A 26418-nucleotide genomic window follows, 5' to 3' on the forward strand; every position below is an offset into this window, starting at 1 on the left:
GTCTGGGGTGGGCCACTGGGCCCTATGGGTGGGCCTACAGCACTGCACCAGGACATTGGGGGACTGTCTGCACCTACAAACCCCACCTCCGAAGAAGTTTGCAACCCCCAGCTAAAGTTTCAATAACCCACACACTACCGGACCCGGCTTCTTCCCAGCTTTTATCCGTATGTGGAGGCCCGATTTGCCAGAATGGAGTGCCGTTATTATGCACTTCTGATTCTGTGCTTTATTCCGCTGTGTTTATCATCGGACGCGCCTGGTCAAGCTGTTATACTGGAGCCTTATGACTTTCTGTTCGACGCGGCGGTGGAAGCCTACTACAAGAACGACTGGATGTCGGTCATCCTTCACATGGAGAAGGCTCTCAGGAACAAGGCGACGGTCCGCAAGGTGAAGGCTCAGTGTCGGATCAAGTGCGCCAACCAGACCGCTTTCGGCGAGCCTCTGGCCGGCCTGGGCGTGCCGGCGGTGCCGCCTGTCCCCGGCGCTGGATCCGTGGAGGACCTGGGCTTCTTCCAGAGGATCCTCAGACGAGCCGACTGTGTGAACTCCTGCGAAAACGATAAACTGGGCCCGCCGACCATGCATAAAGTCAGCGAAGAGGTGGAACTGGAGTTCAGAAAGAGATCGCCGTATAATTACTTGCAAGTGGCATATTTCAAGGTAATGTAAATGTGTGCTACTGTACATCAGTGTCGTTGCCATGCAGCGAGCAGCCCATTAGTGACAATCAGATAAGATGCATCACAGACACATTAACATAATACACAGCTAGTTGCAATGTTGTTTTGAAGGCTTAGAACAGCTATTTTGTTCAAATCTCTGCCAATTTATTTGTAATTCCTTTCAAACATTTACCCAAACTATAATCTTTCAGCTGGGGATAAGTGCCCCAACCCCCTCAAAGCAGAATCCTAACTACCATGCCACGTCTTAAGGTGGAGTCTAGCTGCTGCATGCTGACGTGAAGACGCAGAGTTTTTTGGGACACATCACTTTAAAGAGATATAAATCTACTGCAGTGACCTTGGAAGAAGTACTCAAATGTTTTACTTGAGTAAAAGTAACAATACCACAATGTAGAACTATCTGTTACAGTAAACGTCTGGTATTCAGAATGTACTTAGTAAAAGTACACAAGTATTGGTATAAAAATATACTTAAAGTACCAAAAGTAAAAGTACTAGTAATTGTGGTAATACAAATCTAAATCTAAAAAGTAACTAGTAACTAAAGTTTCCAAATAATTGTGGTGGAGTAAATATTTGCCTCTGAGATGTAGTACAAAATTGTACTGAAGTATTGTACTTAGTTACTTTACACCACTGGATACAAATCTACTGGCACACAGGCCCAGAGTCTCACCACGAGAGTACTACGTTTCATGCACCTCAAATCACAATATGACACAAAATGATAGTGTTCTAAGACAAAGCTAGAGGGATGAGAGCAGGCATGCAGATCAAACACTGCAACTGCTGCTAATCTGACTCATCTAGGAAATCATTTGTGAAATCAATTTGGTTGAAATGATGCACTCTATTGAACAGGTAACAGGATGGGTGGGCACTAATGAAGAGTGGGCACCTCGGTGTTAAATTTGCTACGAAACCTGTATATCCAGTCATTTTGGGCCATAAACAAGAAGTTGAAGGATAAAATTAAGTCTGATAAAGATGTACCGTGCATGTTCACATCATGTATACTTTACATGATGCACTGGATGCAGACCAATTTTACATGATCGAGGTGCCCAGATGTCCCATCATCTCTCGCCTACTTTCGGTATAATTTTACTGTACTTTATCAAGATTTTAAAATGTCACGGTGTTTACACTGAATGTTAGTTATACAATATAGATACAGTACTAAATTGTTATCCATTAAAGTCTGCATCCAAAGTTAAGCGGGCATTTAACTTTCAAACACTTCTGGGGTAATTTTAACGTCTACTTGGCATTTGGTGTGTAGTTTAAGTTGCTTGATTTGATATTCAAATATTTGATATTCATTTATTAGAAACGTAACCCACTGTAACTTCAAACGCCATTTTAACCATGTTAGAATCATTAAAAACACACGTGTGTGTGTGTGTGTGTGTGTGTGTGTGTGTGTGTGTGTGTGTGTGTGTGTGTGTGTGTGTGTGTGTGTGTGTGTGTGTGTGTGTGTGTGTGTGTGTGTGTGTGTGTGTGTGTGTGTGTGTGTGTGTGACACACTCATACACACACACTAACTTTATATATCATCATGTGTTTTCAATGAGTCTATTATGGTTAAAATGTAGTTTTAAGTTACAGTGGGTTACGTTTCTGATCAAATTAATATCAAATATTGAATCAAGCAACTTATAAACTGTCTGGGATGCACACAGAAGCCAGAGTAGATGTTAAAATGACCCCAGAAGTGTTTTAAGGTGAATACCCCATTAAGTGACAACGCCTTTTTATCCAAGAGATTGAACATTTTGGGATTGTAATGCACGATTCATTACATGTTTGTACACTCTAGTAAAACAGACCAGCTTTTTAACTTACTTATTTGGTTTATTTATTTTTACAACAAAGCTAAGCAATATACTAACTAGTCAGTCTAAAACAAAATTCCACTGTATAGGTAGCCCTATTTTATGTGTATTTCTGTCTGTTGGCAGATCAGTATGCTGGACAAGGCGGTGGCAGCCGCCCACACCTTCTTCCTTGCTAACCCGGATCACATGGAGATGAAACAGAACCTGGACTACTACAGGATGATGGCAGGAGTACAGGAGGAAGACTTCAAAGACTTGGAGGCCAGACCTCATATGGTAACACTGGCCCTGAACCATATGACATATAATATGGCATTTACATATATCTGCAGTTTTTTCATCTCAACTTGTAGTGCAGCTGATTATCCGAGAGAGACTTTACCACAGTAGTAGCCAGTGGCAAAATACACATATGTTATCTCCATCTGGCCGCGGCTGGAGATCTTGCATTTGCCCCTGTCTGTGTGTGTTTCTGCCTGAACGCGATTAATCTCACAAACAACTACACCGATCAGCATCATTTGTTCATTAGGGCAGTCAACTGAGCTCAGAAATTACATTTGAATTATGGTCTTAAACATTTGCAGAATTTTGATGATTGATTTTGAGTATTATCTTTAGATTTTGCATAGAAAATGATGCACAAATTAATGTATAGTATAGTACATAATATAGGCATACATAATACATATAGTATATAGTAGTACAGAACTGGTCAGTTATATCCAAGAGCCAATTGTCAAGAACAAACTTAAAAAAAAAGTTAAAGTGAACTACTATTTAATTCTTGTATGACAACATTCAAGTAGAGCAGAGTAGAGAAGGTGTAACCCAGGTATGATCATTAGTTTATTAGTGCAAACTAAGTCAATTAAATTCTGCAGTAGTTACAGTTGTTCACCAAAATTTCTCATGCTGGCATTGAGGGTTTTTTAATGTGCATTTACAATGATTCACGCTTGTCGCTTGAATCGTGGTGATCGCATCGCTGTTTTTCGGTATGTTACTGTATGAACGTGAACTGTGTTTTGGCTTGTAGTAGGGGTTGTATAGCCATGCCTACTGATCGTATATATGGTATAATTTTATAATGGTTTGCCCCTTATCCCCCCAAATTCGATGATTATTCAGACCTATTGTGCATACTACCAGTAGGCCAATGTACTCAATTTCTGAGTATTTTTCAAATCTGTCAAACACAACTTTGTGAATTTGTAACCACAGACCCACCATCCCTCCAGACTATGTGATACGTGTTTGGAGCAGTATGGAGTGGGACTAGAAAATCGTTCAGCCTAAGGGATCTACACTATGCCAATTTACTACTCCCTTTGGCTGAAGCAACCATTGCCTTGTAGTTGATAATCCATGCATGGGGGGGCACGGTGGCACAGTCGGTAGTGCTGTCGCCTCACAGCTAGAAGGTCCTGGGTTCGATTCCCGCAGGGGATGCTGTGGGCGCTGGGGGTGTGTTCTCTCCTCCGCGTCATCAGTGCCCATACCCTAGGTGGGGTTGGCGAAAGGGCCTTTCTGTGTGGAGTTTGCATGTTCTCCCCGTGTCTCCTAGGGTAGGTACCCTCACAAAAACATGCAGTAATCCTGGTCACTATACTGCCTCCCCCTGGCCAGCCGGGGCGCCTGATGGAGGGGAAGGGAACTGGTTGGAATAACGTGTTCCTTCCACGCGCTACGTCCAACCAGGGAAACTCTCCCCTGTCAGGTGACAAGAAGGTCAGTTGGCTCTCATGCATTGAAGGAGGCATGAGCTCGGCCCTGGCCCCCCTAGGTTGGCAGAGGGAAGGTAGTGCCCAGGATTACATAGACAATTGGCACTGGGTGTAAAAAATAGGGTTACAAAATCGTGGGATAAAAATTTAAAAGAAAAAAAAAAGATAATCCATGCATGTAAAAAATACAGTATATTTTCCAGTGAATCTCTTATTTACACCAACATTGTGATGATGAAGTAGTGTTGGTCTCATTGGTCAAGTTTATAAAGTTTCACACTCCGGATAAAGTCAGAGAGTGAGGGAGAGACACTCAGTTTGATATTACTGTATTAGACAGTGTAAGTATTATTATTGGGGCGTGCCTCTTGGTGAAGATTTGCGCTCCACTGAGCGCAATTAACCAGCTGAAGTCACTGTATATAATTTCAGTTTGTCATTTAAATCATGTGTTTCCAGCAGGCTGGACCAGGCTATTATTCATTTGAATTCACGATGTCACAAGTACAGTGTACTATACTGTACTGTAGACACCATGGCCCACTGTGCTAAGGTGACACACATGTTATCCTGCATAACGTTTAGTTACGTTTATTTCAGTCAATGTTGTGGTAACATAGTTTAAATTTAAGGTAATACAAAAAACGAATTGGGAAAATAACCACATTCCTGACCAAAAAGATATAGGCTTTCATCATAATGTGATGGATAATCGGTAAAAGAATGGAATTATTTGTTATTTTGGTTAGTATTAATAGCAATGCATGACATTACCCCCAAGAGCTGTACTGTACCATCTCCAAGGTGAAAGAGAGTGGATGCTAACCCCTGGTCTATCAAATGTTCTCAGGCGGAGTTCCTACTGGGAAAGCGTTACTACAGCGATGACTCCTTCGGTCTGGCTGCCAACCACTTTGAAGCAGCTTTAGATGGGTACTTCACAGCAGACAAGGAGTGCAGAGCACTTTGTGAGGGACTCTATGATTATGACGGCTACAACTACCTGGAATACAGCGCTGACCTCTTCCAGACCATTACAGGTGAAGTTGCACATCTTGATGTGATGTGAAAGTATGTGTGTGGGTGGGTGTGTATGAACTATATATATCTATATACACACAGTGTGTGTCTGTTGTCTTATGTTGAAATGGCATATAACATTTTATCACATATTATCCAGCCTTTATTTGCCCTGGGTGATGGGGGTGATAAAAAGACGGTGAGGGTGTTAAACTTGCACAAATTGGTCAGCTGCCCTATCAGCTCTTGGAAAAATAGGGCAACTGACCAATCAGTGAATGCTAAAGCTGTATCGGCCCTTGATATTACCAATCAACGTGGGCAAATGTGGCACTGTGGGCTGAACTATCACTGCGAGTGACCTCGCTTATAAAGGAATTAACCATATCAAACATGGGGAAACGTGGCTGCCAAATACGAAGGCTGTGGATCCACACACTGCCGTTGACAGCAATGTTTCAATCTAGTCCTATATTAAAGGAGAGATCCGGACATTTTAAGTGTTATCTTTGATGTGTCGCTTATCACTCACCATCATTGAAAGGGACGTTGAGTTATCCCAGAACCTGGCAACACCGAGAAACAAGCAACCAGCGTTAGCTCGTTCGGCATTAGCGTTAGCTTGTCGGGGACTTTCAGTGCATGTTTGAGTATCATGAGACTCTACAATGAGCAGTAGTAGAGAAAAAAATTACTTTGCATCGGTTATAATAGACGAATTTCACTCATACACGGGCTCCCATTATGCCAACGGAGGGGGTCGAAAAAATGACGACACGGGACTCTCTGAAATAACTCAACGTCCCTTTCAATGATGGTGAGTGATTAGCGACACATCAAAGATAACACTTAAAATGTCCGGATGTCTCCTTTAAGCTGATCAGAGCACTGGTAACTGTGGTATGGGTATTTTCTTGATGACTTTGTAAATGAATAAGGCTATAGTAAGTAAGTAGCCTTTGGAACAAACGATTCCCAAGCCATGTGGCCCATAGAGCAGGAGCCTATCTCCTGTTTCTGTAGTGTGAGGCGGCTTGATGTACAGTACAAGTACATCCCCCTGCCATGATGTACAAGTACACCCCTGGTCCCTGGACATGACGCTAGTTTGTTGCTGGGACTTACCCCCAATCCAACCCTTAATACTGAGTGCCAAGCAGAGAGGCATTGGGTCCCATTTTTATACTCTTTGGTATGACCCGGCCTGCCGGGGGATTGAACCCCGACTTCCCAATCTCAGGGCGGAAACTCTAACCACAAGACCACTGAGCTGGTGAATGCGGGTATGGATTTGTGATAAGCAAATTAAGACCCAGCACTCATTGTTGCCCGTGGTTGGATATCGAGGGCAATGACAAATGTCTGGGTAAAAATCGGATTTGATCTCAGACCTACAAAATTGTCATATGCTGTTACTGTTTGGTTTTCATGGCAGTGGATCAAAACCTTTGTCTTTTGTACATTTCTCTCTTTCTCAGATCATTACATGCAGGTGCTGAACTGTCAGCAGCGTTGTTCGGTAGAGCTAGCCAGTACTGCTGGTAAAACCAAGCCTTTTGAGGATTTCCTCCCATCCCAATTAAATTACCTCCAGTTTTCCTACTACAACAGTAAGTTTCACGGCCATCTTCTATTCATTTGACGCCATTACTTTATCATCCTTTTCACTGCGAATATTGTGTGTATTTTTATTTAATTTTTTTAAACTACTAAAAACATCAACACAACATTCTTGTTTAAATTAGGGTCCTCCAAAGGTTTACAACCTTTGACACATACATGCATTGGGCGTAGAAAATAAGATTTACATGCACGTGTGCTGCTTAAACATAAATGAATGTAGCTGACAGTCGTCACAAAAGTGCTCATCGGAGCACAGGTCTCGCCAGGTCCGGTAGATTATTGTGGGCCAGCAATGCTCGGAATTATAGAGGTGAGTGGGGGTGCTGAACTGGGGAGCAATAACGTGTCCCTCCACATGAAACACCTCAAAATGCTTGATCCTCACATGATTCACATAGACCTCAGATAGTTCCAGTTACATGTTAAATTGATTCAGATGTGATGATAATAATATACAATCTGAGTCTTAGAATGTTTTGCCTTTTGATCTCTTAAACGTGTTTTAAATGTTGACCGGGCCCCCCGAGGACTATACTAGATCCACTATTATTTTCCTCTACATGGAATCTCTTCTCCGAAAACAGTATCTACATTGCAAGCTCAAAGCATGTTGCGCTGCGACGTGTTGTGAGCTTGTAGATCAGCTATTTTTGCTGAATGTTTGCCCCAGAACAGGGGTACTAAGGTTGATTCGATTAGATTTTGGTAAAAGTAATACACGTTGCAACACAATATAACTTCAACCCAGGATGTACACATAAAGCGTAATAAAACACTTATTTCCAATGGGAAACGGTCTGTTCTGATGTATCTCTACTGTGGTGCTAGTATTTATGGGTTACGTCCGGGAACTATTAAGAGCCTCCACGATCCAGAAATGGATACAAAATTGGTCCATTGGAGGGAAGGAAGTTGTCGCCACTGTCTTGACACCATGCACTCTGTGTCAGGAGCAGCTAGTGATTTGACGCGTATCGGAGCGGACACATGTTCGTCTACACCCTCAACGAACAAGGAGGTGTCAACCGTGACGAGGGACTACAGTACAAGGGGAAGTGGAAATTGGCAGAAAGACTAAATTGTGAGGAAAAGGGTGGGGAAATCAACAACAAAAAAAGGATTTCACTTTATTTTTTCACTCCTCTCTCCCTCCCCCCTGGTTGACCCTAAACTTTCTCCTCTGCTGTCGTCCCACTTGCAGGTGAAAAGTATGAGCGGGCCATAGAGTGTGCTAAGACCTTCATGCTGTTCCACCCTGATGATGAGGTGATGAAGCAGAACTTGGCTTACTACTCTGCCGTGCTGGGGGAGGACAAGGCAGACACCATAACAGCCAGACAGGTAGGTCACAGAATCCAAAGCACTTCACAGCGCTGTGGGGGCAGACATTTTTAGACTGGGTCATCCCTGTGGGTATTGAATCCCTATACCACATGGACACACATGGTGGGTTAATGGTGTGCGCGCACACACACCTCCACTACACACTCTCACTCAGTGATTTCCCTCTGTCTCTGCCCTTAGGTGGTGAAGCAGTACATCCAGCAGTCTTTACTGGAGAAAGAGCTGCTCTACTTTGGTTACGAAATCTTCGGAATCACCTTCGTAGACCCAGTGGGTTGAACTTACATTTTTATCACTCTTGTTATCAAATGATTTTCACACATCATTAATGTTCTGCCATGCTATTAAAAATAAGGGTGTTATTGGGCTTTCAACCGTTTTCAAATGACTATTTTGTTCTTTTTCAGGACACATGGACTCCTGCAGATGTCATGCCTCAGAAGCTGAGAGACAAGCAGAAGTAAGATTTTTGTTTTAGATTTATTGGACTGCACAATGTGGTGCTGTACAAGATTATTTATTTATGAAAGGCTTAATTTATGCTTTGTTGAGTGTGGTGTTGCGTGCCGGAAATAGCCGATCTACAAGCTTAACAACGCGTCGCACCATGAGGTGTAGTGAGCTTGTAGATTTGCATTTCTTTTCATGTGACATTGTGCTCAACAAAGTATAAATCAAGCTCAACACTCTCTTACTTGTGTTGTCTGTGTCAGGGCAGACAGGGAGACTGCTGCGAGGATCACAGAGGAAATAGGGAACCTGATGAAGGAAATAGAAACCCTGGTGGATGAGAAGACCAAGGATTCGTCAGAGTTTGCAAAGATAATAGGCCCCCGGGAAGGTGAGGATGTGAAAATAGACTTCCCTCATCAGTGTTATTGTCTCTAACAAATACAACAACTATAACTGAGTGGATGGTCTCTGCAGGGAATGGACTGGAGAACAGTGTGTCTCATCGCTATGTATATAAATATTTGTGTATATGTGTGTGTGTGTGTGTGTGTATATATATCGTTGCTGTCGGGCAGAATCCTCCTATCTCTTTTTTTTGTAAATTAATACTACATTCTACAGCGTCACACAAAAGCATCAGAAATAGCAGATCTACAAGCGATGCGTTTCGACTCGAGCTTGTAGATCTGCTGCTTTTGATATTTTTTAATTTGAAAATGTTTCCATCCGACAGAGACTATATATATGTGTGTGTGTGTGTGTGTGTGTGTGTGTCTGTGTGTATATATATAGTTAGTTTCTGTGATTATTTCAAGTTTTTCTTTATATAGACCAGAGCTTTTAGATCAGTAATTAATGTATGTGTCCTTGTCAAGGCAAAACATTGCCAGGAATTTGTTTTTTGCTGGTACATATTATTTCCTCACCCTTATAACGCACCACCCCCTCCAAACCACCAGGTGGCCCTGTGCTATATGATGACATCAAGGTTGCCATGACATCGGTGCAACTGAATGGGACCCAGCGGGTCTTGCTGGATGGAGTGATTACTGATGATGAGTGCCGTGAGCTTCATCGCCTCTCCAATGTGAGTTGGCATAACATAATTTGAAAAATATGTCATATAATCTAATCTGTGACATAAAAAAATTGTTGCTGGCATGAAAGTTAAACTAATTGTAGCATTGATACCAACCATTAATTACATTGCAATGTTGGCTCTGTAAATGACAATATCCTTTGTTTTAATCCAATCACACATAATATGTATTGTTTTCCTCCCATTCTATGTGTATGTGTTGGTATTGTGTATCTCAGCCCATGGTGTCTGTATGTTGTATGATGATGTGTGTATTTCGCAGGCCGCAGCCCTGAAAGGTGATGGTTACCAGGGGAGTTCCTCCCCTCACTCCCCCAACGAGTTGTTCCAAGGAGTCACCGTCCTGAAGGCTGTAAAGGTGAGGCGCCCTACAAATCTAAACCATTAACTGCTATGTGTATTCATAGTCATGACTTTGTGCAGAATGTTAAGCTTACTGCCATGTTCCACAGCTGGGGCAGGAGGGCAAGGTGCCCTTGAAGAGTGCCCGTTTGTTCAATGACCTGAGTGAGAAGGTGCGCAAGGTTCTGGAATCCTACTTCCACGTGGAAACCCCTCTCTACTTCTCCTACTCTCACCTCGTGTGCCGTTCTGCCATTGAAGGTTAGTCAGGAGGCGTCATTTCATTGTGGAAGAGAATTCCATTACCATGATGTACAGTGTCTTGCATAAGTATTCACCCTCTTGGACCCTTTCGAGTGTTATAACTTAAATTGATTTAGTTTGAGTTTTTACCATTGAACAAAACACTTAATACACTGAAGGTGCAAAATGGTGAAAATGGTTTTACTGTGACACTAATGTTAAAACGGTAATGCATAAGTATTCATGCCCGGATTTAATACTTGGTAAAAACAACTTTGACTTCAATTTCCAGCTGTGAGCCTTTTGGGGTACTGTTACTGTGTAACTGTGTACCAATGGTCGATCAAGAGCGCCCTGCTCCTGATTGCAATCTTCCAAATTGTATGGGGGGGAAAAGCATTCACATTATGTGACTTCTTTACATGTTTTCGATTATGCAGAGAAGCAGGAGGAGCGTGAGGACCTGAGCCACGCTGTTCATGTCGACAACTGTCTGCTGGTCTCTGAGCTCAATGAATGCATCAAGGAACCTCCTGCGTACACACACAGAGATTACAGGTGAGCAAATGTACTTGCACTCTGTGCAGACTAAATGCCAACATTGAGTACTGATCTCAACAGGCACCACAATGCATCACCTGCTATTGACCTGCTTTTCTTTCCCTTCCAGTGCCATCCTTTATCTAAACGATGACTTTGAAGGAGGAGATTTTATTTTCACAGAGATGGATGCTAAAACAGTCACGGTGAGTCTCAAACTGCTTTAAAATGGCTTACTCCCCCCCCCCCCCCCCCCCCCTCATGTATGTGAATAGAATTGTACATTTCAAGTGAGCTGAAGAAGAAAAACTGTTGTCAACTATACAGCAACATTTGATGCTAGGAATATGTTGTAAATTATGTATGTTTGATATTATTTATGTCCTCCCAGGCCGAGGTGCGTCCGCAGTGTGGTCGAGTGGTGGGTTTCGGCTCGGGAAAGGAAAACCCCCATGGCGTGAGAGCTGTCAGCAAAGGCCAGAGATGTGCTGTAGCACTCTGGTTCACCCTGGACCCTGCCCACGAGGAGAAGGTAAATCTACCTCTGCCAATGTTGTATTTGTTATTGTCAGTCCCTAGTACTATCCCTGTTGATCACCTCATTTATGTTCATTTGTGTTCATGCTTCATTTGTAGCTGACAAGATGGCTTAGTGATTATTGAGTAACTATTCCATAATGGTAATGTCCTATATTCAAACCCAGCTGTGATCATGAATGCTTGTCTAAAACCCCTACCTGCTCCATGACCGCACATCACTCAGGGAGAGTATAGTAGTAACTAAACTAACATGTAATATGTGTCTCTAGGAGAGATTCCAAGCTCAGGAGATGTTGAAGATGTTTTCCACACCTGTGGATGAGGAGTTCATAGCAAAAGATGCCAAGGACATCTCAGCCCCTCAGCCCCCCACTGCTCCCACTGACCAGCAGGAGACGGTACATAAACGGGAAGACAAACCGACTGATCAGATGACAGATGCAAAGCCTAAAACGGTATCTAATATCGCGGACACCAAAACCGGTGACCAGGGTAAGGCCATAACGGCAGACAAGGCTAAAGCGAAACCTGCGGCTAAAGCAAAACCCGCAGCTAAAGAGAAACCCGCAGCTAAAGAGAAACCTGCGGCTAAAGAGAAACCTGCGGCTAAAGAGAAACCTGTGGCTAAAGCAAAACCGGCAGTGAAACCTGTGGCTAAAGCAAAACCGGCAGTGAAACCTGCAGACAGCAAACAGACAGTGAAAACTAAAACCAAGCTGGCCGACAAAACGGACCCGAAGCTGGAAGCAAAACAGGCAGTGAAAGTGGACGTCAATAAGGACTCCAAAGACTCCAAGATCGACAACAAATCAGCCTCAGACTCACAGAAACACAAGATTGAGCTGTGATGAGCGCAGTACTTGTGACTGTTCTAAGTGGTATCTATTTTTATAGTATTTGGTGCAATTCAGAGTTTTCCTCATTAAAATGTGTTTAAGATGTTGTCTTTTCAATTTGATGGACAGTGAAATGCAAGCCATACTGAAATAATAAGGTACAAAAGAATTGCTGATGTCAATCAAATGTTCACTTCAGTTCTATTTTTCTATGCAGACACTGCTTAAGTGCCCAAAGTTACTATAGGTGTCCTCTATTTTTGTTTCTTCTTCTTTTACTTTTTATTTAATTGTTGACTCTAAGAGTGGAAGACTCCCACAGCAGAGAAAATGAAAAGAATCTTAGGAGGTGAATCACTGTTACTGTAACTCTGAGGAGAATCTCATCTCAAATCATTTGTTTGAATTTTTGAAATAAAAGTGATGTTTTTAAACTATGGCCAGCCCAGTTTTTAACCAAATCTCTACAAGCTCAGATCTGCTATTTTTGGCTAATGTTCTCCCCAGAATAGGGTTGTGGGGTTCAAGTGGTAAGTAAAAAAAACAAAATATGCAATACTTTACACAAACACTGGGTGGCAGGATGGAAGCATCATGAAAACTAGTCATTCCATATTGTTCCTACTGTTACTAGAGCAGCTTCAGTAGAAACCACTGGTGCATTTGGAGTTCATGTCTTTAAGACATTTTGTTGTACTGCAGTGATTTGACTTAATATGTGAATATTTAAAAAACGAAATGATCTGTTCTATTATTAATGCCGCCTAGATTTTAGATTTTCGTCCTTTGTGTGTATGTGTTGGCATCCTTGTGGATGCCGCACCATGTCTGCCGACATGTCTGTTTTCTCTTGGGACACAGCTCTTTGCATCCTATTTAGATTCAAACACAACTCCACCCAAAGATCATCTGCCAGTAACACCCTTGTCATTTTCTCTCTATACACGACCTATTTTACTATCTGGCTCTAAAACATTTCTGAGTATTGAAATGGTCAACTCATCTTTCTTTGATCCTATCTTCCAAAAAGGAATTAAAATTATATTGGACTTTCCAAATCACAATTTCAATATTCCTCGACGGTGTCTGTATTTGGCATCGCAAAAATGAAATCAAAGCTTAAAAAGCTTACTTCACTCATGCTAAGTGCCCATGTTTTTATTTTTGCTTCTTTATTTTGCCGTGATCGCCCATTTCTGTCGGGCCCTTTTTATTTCTGTGTTATCTTATTCCTACCCTGTGGATGCAGTAGCTATGACGCTGTTTAGGATATGTAATACAATGCCTGTGTGGGTTTAGCATGTGGATGAAGTCATGCCTACACAGCAAGTCTACAGACACGCACACTTGCACGGCCAAACTATGGCAATATATCTTGATCCACTTGCTTCTTGACATCTACACACTGGCACAGCTAAACCGACTGAAACATTCTAGTTATCCCAGATAGTAAGAGGGAGGCATTTGACAGCTCCTCTGTTGCACTGCATATCAAGCCCTTTACAAATCGTGTGTCGTGTGCGTATATTTTACGTCAAATGCTTAGTGAAACATTCCTTCAACTCTGTGCAAACATTGCGAATGGAGCTGACACAGAGCCTTGTCTCTAACCAACATAGCTTCATGCAAATGTACACACACACACGCACGTGCATATATAAACACACCATCAAAATCACCACACATAAATACACAACAGGCAATTTCTCAAAGAATGAATTGCAGTCATTTTATCCCAGCCAGGGGTCAGGGCAGTGTGTTGGAGTTAGCAGAAAAAATTGTCCATTTACTGTGAGGAAAGCCGTGGTCTCGTGCAACAGTACAGTATGAAGTACATCGCATAATGCTTAAGAAACATGAACAGGGCCAACTTCTCTCTCTCTATCTCTCTTTCTCTCTCTCTCTCTTTTTCTCTTGCTCTTTCTCTCTTTGTGTGTTTGTGCTGTCACTGATTTCTTTGTGTTTCCTTATCTTGTGAAATTCAGAAAGTGTAAAGCCATATTATCCATTGTCATGTGATGGTGTTCCTCTGTGAGAATAACTGATTTTCAAGATTGAAAAATATAGACAAAGTATCAGTGGTGTAAAGTAACTAAGTATATGTGCTCAAGTACTGTACTTCAGTAAAATGTTGAGGTATGTTTTACTTTACTGGAGTATTTCCAATTTTCAATACTTTTACTTCTACTCCACTGCATCTCAAAGGCAAATATTGTACTTTTACTCCAGTATAATTATTTGAAAACTTGAGTTACTTTTTATTATTCCAAAACCACTTCTGACCTACAGTAGATTTTGGCAATTTGATACCCAATACCGTATTTCTACAATAGGTAAAGTAAAACATGTGAGTACTTCTTCCATCACTGCAAAGTATACATTAGGCTTGAGAAAGAGAGAGAGAGAGAGAGAGAGAGAGATACTCACACAGGCTTTGTCTTTGTGTATTTGTGGTATTGCTTTGACCATTGTTTCCGCAAAAACAGGGAGCGAGTGGGACACAGAGAGAGAGAGCGAGAGAGAGAGAGAGAGAGAGAGAGAGGGTAAGAGTACAGTAGTCACGGAAAACTAGACAGAGATTGGTACAACTGTCTCTGATTGTTCTGCCTACAGTCACACAACACTTTGAATGAATGTAGTCTTGAATCAGCATGAACAATTTTCACTTTTCCTTTTTGGGTCAAGAGACAGCCAAATGATGTACCACTGCCAATGTTGTATATTGCTTGTGCGTGCGTGTGTGTGTGTGTGTGTGTGTGTGTGTGTTGGGAAGTGCATCGCTCTGGGACAAAGCCACCTGATTTTTTTCTTGTTGCCATGGAGACATAGCGGCCATGGAGACGGCGGTGCAGGATCGGGTCGGGCACAGCGGGACACTGGGCACTCAGATTAACTTTGACTCTGTGACTCGGGAGCAGGGAGAATAAAACAGCGGGCTAACAAGGACTGACATGCTCTCCCCTCTCCCTGCTCCTCTGGCTCAGACCTGGGGATTGAAAGGAAACTTTTCATTGTCCAATGTTTGGCCTCAAAGCACATTTCAAGATCAGCCCTTCACTTATCTGTGTAAGCCCTCACTGAGCCCTCTGGGATAAGTGTGTGTGTTTGTGCGTGTGTGCGTGCTTACTGGCCCGGTTTTTATGCTGAGGTTCTGTATAGACTCGAAGTTATAAAGACTTTTTAAGGCCAAGGACGGAAGGAGAGACTCCCATAACATTATACATACTTAATGTATGACAACTCTTTTAAGGCCATGGTTTACTATGTCCTTGTTGGACAAGAGGGCATGTCTATCGTCTATCTCTGAAGGTCCCCCTCAGACAATATTAATTTGCAATTATTTTTTTTCCGTGCTGTTCATTCCGTTTGTAGTCTACAGCACAGAGGACATCTGGGCCTTAGACGGTGCCCTGATGTACGCCTCACAGAGGCTCACTCCCGACACTGTAAGGCGTTAGATTCAAAGACAACGACGGAGCTGTCAGTTCCCTTGCTGTCCATCTCAGCACTGCCCGAACTCTTGTCTAAAACCAACCTTGTGTTAACGGGACAGAGGGCTCTATTGTTTTCGGTGGCTGTTCTGACGGATGCCTGGCTGATGACTTCAGCTCTGCCATGAACTGTCTCCTTATTCTCCTATGGCTGGGATCACAGCCGTGCTGGCCTGGGGATGGAACCACAGTGGAGGAGGGCATAGAAGGCTTTATAACAGTAGAGATGGATCCAGTATGTATGGAAAGACGACGAGGGCTGTAGTACTTTAGTCCTGTCTCAAGACCACATTTTGATGCTCTCGTCTCGGTCTCGCCTGCTATTTTACTAGGTTTTGATACAAGAACACTCTGGTCTTATTATTATTTTTATTTTATTTTGTAAATATACCTCAAAGTTGGCTGTATGTCAGAGTATAAGGCTGCTAATTTGGTTTTGGATTATTCTCAGATTTATTATTGAATTAATTACTTAATTGAGTAAAAGTATTTGGCTTATTTCAGAATGTTTTTCTCTACACACTGGTGGTGACTTTTATTTACAAATCCTTTTGAATGCAGAAAAATTCTACAAAATAAAAATGTTGTCATCATCAGCAGCAAAGTATTTGACACAGACATATGTTTTATTATACTAACCACCCCCCCCCCCCCCCCCCCCCCCTTTGATCTCCGTTTTCCCCACCTCGGTCTTGACTTGGTCTGGTTTTAGGTGGTCTTGAATACAGCATTAGTTGTTTCTTTCATGGGGCAGGGTCACCATTTGGGGTTAAGCCACCAAGCAGCATAGTTCTGAGAAGTGCAATTGTGAGTTCAAACGAGGATACTAGGCATAATGCCAAGAGTGTGAGAATATATTACATTTAACCACTTAAGCCCTATATAGTGAAATAGTCGATAGTGAAATAGCCGATCTAAGCTCACATCGCAGCACATTGTAGATCTGCTATTTTCACTATTCATGAACATTTTGGCAACTTTGACCTATTTGCCTATTATGATGTCCATTTAGAAGCTAGTAACTGTCAGGAGATTAAGCATGTGGTTTAGAAGCTAGTAATCTCTCAAAACAGACTCAGAGCTCCGCAGCTGTATCTGTCGACCACTCCCGTTACAACGTGTAGAGTTTGTTGTTAGTAGGAATGAAAACAAAGACGCACTACCGGAAGAGGAGGGCTGAAGGAGAGTGACATCTGGTCTCTACATGGGGATTTGGGCGGTGCCCCCCAGAGGCAAATATATATATTTTCCCCCCTTTTTTGCCGATGGGTTCCCAAATTGAGAAGCTAGTAACTGTCAGGAGCTGACCCAGCACCAGATCCAGAAACTGGTCTGTGGATTTGGTAAGAGATCATCCTTCCTTGTCATGAGTCGTATGGATGAACCCATAGAATACAGTGAGAACAGCCAAAATAATCTTTTACTGACCCAGTGACCCTCTTAAAAAGATGCTGAAATATTATTCCTTTCTCACGCCCACAAGCTTCTAGGTAGTATAAGACTACATTCTAGGTAGTATAAGTATGTCAGAACCCAAGATTCCAGTTGTGAGAGGGAGGAAAAAAACATCCTAGTACAAAGTATTAGGATCTGTGAAATGTACTCTTTTTGAGAAGGCCTTAAGAGCTCTTTATGAACGTGGGGGATGTTGCAGGGCGGTTAAGTGTCAGTGTGATATATAACGCTACTCCTTCCAAAAATCACCTCCAAACTGTGCAGTGCTCAGCCCAATAGGCCACTGGCAAGTCACCCATAAGGCCCTGGGAGAACGGCAGTGATTCTCGGAGGCCCTTTGTTCTGTCAAATGAAGATGTCTCGCCTGGTTGTTATGGTGATGGCAGGCTAGGCGATGCTTGGCTTTCAGCCACTGTTTTACACAGCGAGAGAAAGAGAATACAGAAAAGTAGAGTTTAGGGAGATGAAAGTTTGTTAGCTGGAATTACGCAGAAGAATAAATTGTGATTTAATTGTAATGATGCACAATTCATTTTGGATGGGAAAATAAACGAGAGGGAGAGAGAAAGATAGAGGTTGGGATTTTCCTTCACGAGACAGCATGCATCTACATGTCATCTACATGTCACATTTTTGGGAAAGCAGCCAATGAAAAAGCAGGAAAGAGTGTGAGAAAGGTTCTGAACTCTGTTAACTTTGCACTGGACTATGTGCACAGTGGCAGTTTGAGTGAAAGCACCATGTCCTGGGCAGGACTGAACTGCCTCACTTTAGTGGAATTCATTTGTTGATTTTGGTTTGTTAAAATAATAATAATAATAATAATGTAACATATATTACAATATTATATATACGCATACATACGTGTGTGTGTGTGTGTGTGTGTGTGTGTGTGTGTGTGTGTGTGTGTGTGTGTGTGTGTGTGTGTGTGTGTGTGTGTGTGTGTGTGTGTGTGTGTGTGTGTGTGTGTGTGTGTGTGTGTGTGTGTGTGTGTGTGTGTGTGTGTACAGTATGTATACACATGTATACAAATACTCGTCCACACTCAGCTATAGACATTCCACACTATATTTGTATCGGACCCAGTACCTGGGCTATCCCACGGCAGTCATGACCCTCTGTTTACATCCAGCAGCACAAAACATATGAGTCCCAGTTCAGGGATTGGTGGAAGTAGGTAAGAGGTGGGGGACTCAGGCAGATGACACACACATGTGAATATGACCACTGTGGAATTCAACCCACTTTGCTGACAATGTGAAAATAAGCAGGCAGAGCATAAGCAAGGATAGAGGGAGGCAGGTTGGCGGTTCTCAAAGTGGGGTCTGGTGGACCTTTAGGGGTCTTTGAAAATTAATTATTACTTATTTATTTATTTATTTATTTTTAGTAAACCTTAAAATGGAGTGGAGCTCGTTTTGGAAGGTCAGCAATCCGTATTCTGGGCAACTGACCATAATTTAAACGGTAGCCATTTTTGCTCTTACACCATACACCATAGGGCTGAGAAACCCCACCCCTGAGGGGGTTAATGCCAGAGAGCAGATAAATGGAAAGATGTACTCAAAGCAGGGAAACGTCAGGGGAAGGAATAACTGGAGTGTGGAGAAGAAGGTGAGGGTGTGTGCTAGTGTTGGTGTAAAAACAGTAAGGGTGAAGGGGTGGATGTAGAGAGAGTGCAGAGAAGGGGCAAGAGGAAACAAAATGTCTCATAGTTACAGTAGGACTTTGCAGTTTGTGAAGCAGATGTCAGTAAGGGAAGTTGATTTGTATAGCATCTTTCTAGAGCAGTGTCAGCTGCACAAGAATAACAATATTTAAATTAAAAAACTGTATAAACAATCAAAACAACCAGAAATATTAACAATCACACCGAACTAAGCAAAGATCAGCATGTCTGAACAGATACGTCTCGGGCTGCCTTTTAAAGGTGTCAAAATTGTCTGCATAGTGAAGTACAAGGGAAAAGAGTTCCAGAGTTTAGGAGCCACTATTTCAATGACTGCATCACCTTTCATTTTTTTCATTTAGCCTTGACCAAGGGGCAGACCTAAGTGTTGTAAGGATGGAGTAGGTCACTAATATGTAGGAATTGTCTGACCATGCAGAGCTCTACTCGTCTACTGTATACTGTATACTGATTAAACCCGAGTGGGTGTAGGTGAGAGATGAAGACTTCAGGGCAGTCTGCAGGGGTTGAGGGCTGTTCAGTGTTTGGTTAAGGCCAGATGGCAGCATAATGGCATCCGTGGCCTCTGATCTGAGTGCTGTGTTGTGAGGAGCCGGAGGAATGCCTGTCTTTTCTTTGCCCTCTTGGTGAGCGGAGACTCGGAGGGCTAATGTACAATGGCAGATTAGGACCTACATTCCCTGTTTAATCTCTCTATTCTCATCCTCAGCTGTTCATCCTCAGGCCTCAACTCATCCACCTCCCACTGTCCTGTCTGTTGATGTTGGTCTAGCAATCTAACAATACACACACATGCATTGCACACACGCATGCATGCACGCACACACACACACAGGCACACATACCTGTACATAAATTGACATTTGTACCCCGACAACAAAATTGACCAGTTAGATGAATCTATAAGCCTGGGTCTGCCTGACGTTTCTTCCAGTTAGGAGGGAGTTTTTCGTTGCCACTGTCGTAAAATTGCTTGCTCAGGGTGGGACATGCTCCACATGTAAAGTGTCTTGAGACAACTTGTTGTGATTTGGCACTTTACATTTTTTTAATTGAATTGAAGCCTTAATGGTCAGGACTCTAGATCGTATAGGTTTCTTAAACTGTATGGAGAAAAGCGGCCCAGGAACGTAATATGTGTTAACATGTGTTAACATGTGTGTCCTTGCCTAAATTATATTTAGACAATCCAATCATCCAGTCATATTCTAATGTTCCATGAATTTCTACTCATACTTTGTTCCATTACTGGAGTGGAATTGGGGACATGGATGGGGGGTGGGGGGTGGGGGGTGGGGGGTGGGGGGTGGGGGGGGGCATGCACACTAGGCCGGAAAGTGTGTTTTTTTTTTGGGGGGGGGGGGGGGGGTCACAGGTTGGGGGAGGCATAGACTTCAATAAGCTCCATCCTCCTCCAGCACCCCAGTCAGTGCCCTATTAGAGGACTGGTCCTCCCCTCCCCACGTCAAACCATTAGAACCGCTATTGAAAGAGTCCCACATTCCCCCCCCACCCCACTTCCGTGATTTTCTTTTGAGGGGCTACCCCTGCAAAGTGCTCTCAGGACTAGTAGGAAATGGAAAGAGCACGGTCGTGCAGGTGCAGGCGCGTATACGCAGTAAGACGCAAGACCACTTTGTTACGAAGTAGAGGAGGGAATGCCAAGTGTAGGAGGAATGCCTTTGCGGGTAAGAGAACGGTGAGGGAGATTTGGACGTATACCATCAAAGCTGTAAAGATGGAAGGGTTAATGAAAGAGGCCTTTTGGCCTAAGTAATTAAAGCAGAATAATAGATAATTATACTTGTTGATTCTGTGTTTCTGTAATCAAAGTCTTATCTTCTTATCACCATGTTAGTGTATACAATTGTCAGACGAAAATATTTTTTTTAAATACCATTACAGTACATTCACAGTAATGGCTGTCGCTCATGGACTGTGGAGGAAAGTGGCAGGGGACAATGGAAGAATTGCGGCAGGAGGAGGAGTGAATGTGTACTCAGGCTAATTAAGAGTGTTATGACACAGCAGAGCGGCAACTGGAAAGGGTGGACGTGACAAGACGAGGGGGAGAAGGAGAGGAAGGGTGGTACAAGAGAGAGGAGAGTGGTGGGAACAGGCCCTGGACGTTCCTCACTCTGGGAGAAGGCTGGGTAATGGAGGGTGGCTCCTCCATAGACATAGAACCACTAGAGTGGGTCAGCACAATATCCACATGAAAATGACTTCTGTCTCCATGACAATACCATGTAATTTCTGATAATCAAATGCTGCCTGTGGCTCCCATCACATTGCTACTCGTGTAGGCACATAAACAATGTGCATAACATGTTCAGACCATTTCTAGTCACAGTAGGTCTACAGCGGTGGAACCCCCTGGGAGGTCCTGTGTCGTTGGGAACTCTCGTCTCTTGTTAGTCACTACATGACTCACGTCTTTGATCAGCTCAGCTGACTCCTAAGCTCAGCTTAGTGCTGCAGGGGTCTGGAAAATATGGGGAGAGGGAGAGAGGAGAGACAAATGGAGAGAGAGAAATAGAGAGAGGGGGGGAGAGCGAGAGAGAGAGAGAGAGAGAGAGAGAGAGAGAGAGAGAGAGAGAGAGAGAGAGAGAGAGAGAGAGAGTGGGAAAGTGGGTACCCGCTGAACCATGCCTCGTTTGGTGAGAAGTTTGGTAGGTGGAACTGGAAAGGGGTGGGTGGATGGTGGTGGAGTATGATAAGTAGGTCTGAAGGTCAACAGGTGGAGACCTGGGTGGAGAGGAGGGAGGTGGATGGTCCGTGTGCTCACACGGTTCATGACCACCATCACCGGGAAGTTCTGACCTGACAACTGAGCTGAAGCGAGGCATGAAACAGAGGTCGGCTAATAGTCAGGTTTAGAAAACACAGGGATGAAAGACTTCACAGAAATCTCTCTGTCTCTGTGTCATTACAAGCCCAAGACTTTTGAACATTTTTAGAAATGGTAATTATTACATTTGGCAATTAGGATATCAGTCAACAACAATAACCCCAGTGGCCATTCATGTCTCAAAATAGCTTCTTTTTTGTGTCTCACAGCACTCGATGTTGCTCTCTACATTAGGGAAGAGAAACACTGTTTAACTGCTTAATGAGCAGAGCCAACAGTCTCTTCAGAACCACTTGAGCTTGACCACAAGAACTCTCCTTGGGGCCCAGACATACATTATTCATTTCCTGCTTAGTTAGCATTCATTCAGATGTGCTATCTTCTCTGCACTCTGTCAGGATGAAGAGACACGAGAACAAATGGCTCAATGTAAATGGCAATTAACTTGGGACATTGTACAAACGCAGGGAATTCATCTAACTCATATGTGTATACATATTCAGACATCACTTGAAACTGATGTGGAGGGGAAAAAATTGCATAATACAATAAGGGCTTGGCTTGTAAAACATTGATCGAACATCGTTTTGGGTCATAACATGTTGCTTTTTTGTCCCGAGTGCACTGAAAAAATACCCTTGTGTTATTAGTCTTATCACTTTGGCTTTTTTTGAGTGCACAAATGCTTAAGCCTTTTGCCAAAAGGCGTTCACTTCTCCTGTCTTCAGTGTGGAATCTCTAAGCACACATTCTCCCACTGTCCCCACATGTCCCATTGATGAAGCCTTGAAAAACATTGGAAATATTATAAATATATTGCTACACCTTTTGTCATTGATTGTTAATTTCAGTGACTCTATCCCTTTCTTTAGCTTCTAATTCATAGAAAAAATACTGTTAGTAGTCAAGTTATTAATTGGGAATTAATTATCATGACTAAATACTACATTGGCTTGGGGCAACAAGTATTGATTGATATTGCTGAAAAGGTTTGAGCTACCCTGGTTTAGAAGATAACAAGCTAGTATGTTTTTCAACAGTCACCCATGCTTTGGTTGTTTTTAATCCTTCACTCTCATCCCCTGGTTTCAGTGGTTTGCAGTGGTGACGTTCAACTAACCTTTTCAAAGCACATTACAAATTCAGGTTAACGTAATAAAAAACAAACTTCAGACAATGAACTGGTATGCAATTCTACAGCACCTTCAACCAAATTGTTTTACAATTTATTGTTACATTCACACACACACACACACACACACACACACACACACACACACACACACACACACACACACACACACACGCGCGCACACACACACACACACACACACACACACACACACACACACACACACACACACACACACACACACACACACACACACACACACACACACACACACACACACACACACACACTCCGGCAGTGGAGGCAACTATGCTACTATGCTGCTATACTAAGAGCTGTGGATAAAACTGGACACTCTCCGGTTCCCAGCCACTGCCGCCCCAATCTCTCCAAAATTTCAGCTGGCGTAACCCAAAGTCAGACACTGATTATTACCAGCTAGCTACCCATGGTTCCTGAATGTACAATGAGATAGACGCAGGATAAATCTCCTCCATGTTTACATGTCCACATGTGCTTCAGTGTAACCCTGACAACTGACTAATCTGGTAGGCTGATGCCTTAATCATGTGTGTGTGGTTAGGAGTCTGTGCTGCTATAACCACATTTGCTGGTTTCCTGTTTTGGAAAGCCAAAATCAAAGAGATAAGACCTGAGAATACTGAAAGGGTGTATCTACATTGGCGGCGTTGGTGGTGCAGTTGGGGGTGCATGGTTTCAATGACAGCAGTGAGAACTTTGGAGAAAGTCCAACGAGGATGCATGTTGACCAACTGAACACAAAGCAGCCTGCAGGGACAAAAAGCAGAGATAATGTGGTGCAGTCCAATCATCTCCAGCAGCTTCCCACATAACTGGTAAAGAAAACTGAATCAACTTAAATGCAAATTCAATAACTCGCAAATAAAACAACTTAAAGGACAACTTCACCCATTTTCTTCATATAATTGGTCCTCACTAATGCTCATGATAAAATGTAAAAGAAATTCCTACTCGGTCTGTGTCTCAGAGGAGGGCTGTGGACACTTCAGAAACCCGCCTACCAGTGAAATCATCATTAGGCAGGTTTTTTTTATTTTATTAACGCGAGAACAATGACTTGTATATTATAGCATGCTAACTTTCCAGGAATAGAAGGCCTGCAGTTTCTATTAGCTTGGATTCACCATCGATGATGTCACTGGTAGGCGAGTTTCTGAACTGTCCACAGCCCTCGACTGAGACACAGATGGGGTACAAGAAAATGGTACCATGTTATCATGAGCATTAGTGAGGACCAATTATATGAGGATAGGTTGAAAATGGCTGAAATTGTCCTTTAACAATAATGTGTGTGGTTATTAGTGTTTGTTTGTTATGTACGTATAATGTAATAAACAAACCAGATGATTAAACCAAAAAGAAAAGTTACCATACAGTATATGCTGTATCAATGTGTGGCTGCTGGGGTGGCCATCACAGTCTCGATAATGTATTGCATACACTGTTTCGCTCTTTTCTAAGTAGAGACCTTGAACCATGAAAGAGCTCTTGTTCAAAAAGTAGTATGACTGTCTGTCTCCAGATAAAATGTTCTTTTTAAACTTTGATGAATTAAATATCCATAATGTATTGCATTATGGAGATGTTGAATACAATTGTTAAATGAAATGTATCCATTTGTATTGTCTATTGTAAATAAGTTCCTATACCAACAGGCGGCCATGGGCCAGAACTGGCCAAAATGTACAATATTTCACCTACAGTCCCACATAGGTAGGATATGGATAGCAATGGCTTTGCACTGATGAAATCGGGTAGGATGAACCCATAGTTCTATCTACATTCTTTGAATGTTATGTTTTCACTGTCAACTATTCTCTTTAGACTTTTGGATGAAAAACTTCTCTCACGTTTTAAAAACAACCTAACTTTGTTTCACATGTCTTAAACAATACACTGTTTCTCTCTTTTCTAAGTAGAGACCTTGAACCATGAAAGAGCTTTTGTTCAAAAGGGAGTATGACTGTCTGTCTCCAGATAACATTTTAAAAGATAAAAGGCTTTTTTTTTTAAACCTTGATGAACTATATATCCTGTGCTACATTCAAGGACGGAGCCTGCACTAAATTATTACACAAAAATGCATGTAGGCACCTGTAATATTTGATTCCACTTGCTTTTCTATCAGTTGTTATACCACACAAATCTTTATTTATTAACTTTTGAAGCAATATAATTATTATTGTATATAAGGTGGTTTGTCGCATGTTCCGGGTCCTAAATGTGTTCTAGCCCTCCATCTAATGGCTTATAAAAAATTGGCCAGAGGCTAAACCTACTTGCCGACCCCTGCTGTATACTATACATACTGTAGGGATGAGTTCCACAACATTATAAAAAGGTGTCAGCTAGGTACCAGACTTTTCATGACACTAATTGAGGCTTCTTTGTTGAAATGCATAAGCCTGATTTCCAACATACTGTAGAATAAAAATGGTAAACTGAGGTCTCTATTATTAATGCTTTTGGTGTGCTGCTTTTCCAATTGAGAGTCTGCTGAACCTTTGCTGAATTGTAATGTCTTCTTTAGACTTGGGGTGCAAATGACTTTCAGTTCAATCAATTCAGGAATTGCACAAATCGCAATACAAAATAAGATAGCTTCGTCAATGTTATGTGGGTCATTTCAGTTTACCATGGTGGTCACTGCCTTTCCCAAAGGCATGAATGGACTTCACATCATGTTACTGACCTGTGGTGAGCTGCAGATAGCCCCGCAGCCATATGTTGTTATAAATCTAAATTAGAAACCTCTCCAGAGGCCCTGTTGAAGCACCCACCATCACCACCGCCCCTCTCTCACTGCTGGAGGACCTGACCACTTGTTTTTCTTCGCTTTCCTTTTCTCTCAGCTGACCTGTGTTCTTAACCACACCTCCCCCCTGAACATCAAGTCACTAATTAGACACTCAGCACAGCAAAGTTACCATAACGGCACTTAACCGCACTACCATCTCTATAGAGAGAAGGCAGATGTTCAAATAGATCATAGGAAACGTGACACATGGGGCTCAAGCATGATGTTCCCATGCAGTCTGCAGCCCCATCCCCCACCCCCCATGTATGGAGCATATAGCCTCTTTTCTGAGTGTCATCATCCATATATGGGGGTTTAACATGCTTTGATAAGTGGGGTCACATGCATGCTCACATGGCCTCCTGATGTTTTGCAAGTTCAACTTTGAACTGGGAAAGAACAAAAAGTAGAAGAAGTAGAAGAAATCAGTTGAGACAGGGGCGAGAAGGGAAACATGCATGGAGAAACATGCCTGAGTGAAAATCTGGACCTGTACGGGTCCATGTTTATACACTTAAATTAGCACAAGTCTAAAAATGTCTGTGAGATTATAGGTAAGAGCATCGTTGTTCTCTGTGTGCGTGTGTGTGCGTGCGTGTGTGTGTGTACAGGGCGGGGGTGAGACATGTCTCTTACTGATGTGAGAAAACGGCCATTTCTCTA

The 26418-nt window shown here is 42.6% G+C and overlaps 1 protein-coding gene across 1 annotated transcript; it reads left to right on the forward strand.

Moving 5' to 3' along the window:
* Nucleotides 1-16: 16 nt before the first annotated feature.
* On the forward strand, nt 17-12734 carry p3h1 (prolyl 3-hydroxylase 1). Its single transcript, XM_080423369.1, has 15 exons — nt 17-666; nt 2654-2806; nt 5108-5297; nt 6756-6887; nt 8102-8241; nt 8425-8514; nt 8652-8704; nt 8958-9085; nt 9657-9784; nt 10059-10154; nt 10249-10399; nt 10822-10939; nt 11052-11127; nt 11313-11453; nt 11731-12734. The coding sequence occupies exons 1-15, from the start codon at nt 193-195 to the stop codon at nt 12307-12309; spliced, it is 2649 nt and encodes an 882-aa protein (XP_080279495.1). The 5' UTR covers nt 17-192; the 3' UTR covers nt 12310-12734.
* Nucleotides 12735-26418: the final 13684 nt, after the last annotated feature.

This window comes from Gymnoscopelus braueri (assembly GCF_963280865.1).
Source record: "Gymnoscopelus braueri genome assembly, chromosome: 3".
NCBI classification, from domain to species: Eukaryota; Metazoa; Chordata; class Actinopteri; order Myctophiformes; family Myctophidae; genus Gymnoscopelus; species Gymnoscopelus braueri.

Bases quoted from the DNA above. Each gene is read 5' to 3' on its own strand.
- p3h1 (XM_080423369.1), top strand. From the start codon at position 193: ATGGAGTGCCGTTATTATGCACTTCTGATTCTGTGCTTTATTCCGCTG. The intron at 8,242-8,424 runs GTAGGTCACAGA...CTCTGCCCTTAG, and splicing joins ACACCATAACAGCCAGACAG to GTGGTGAAGCAGTACATCCA. The intron at 10,940-11,051 runs GTGAGCAAATGT...TTTCCCTTCCAG, and splicing joins TACACACACAGAGATTACAG to TGCCATCCTTTATCTAAACG.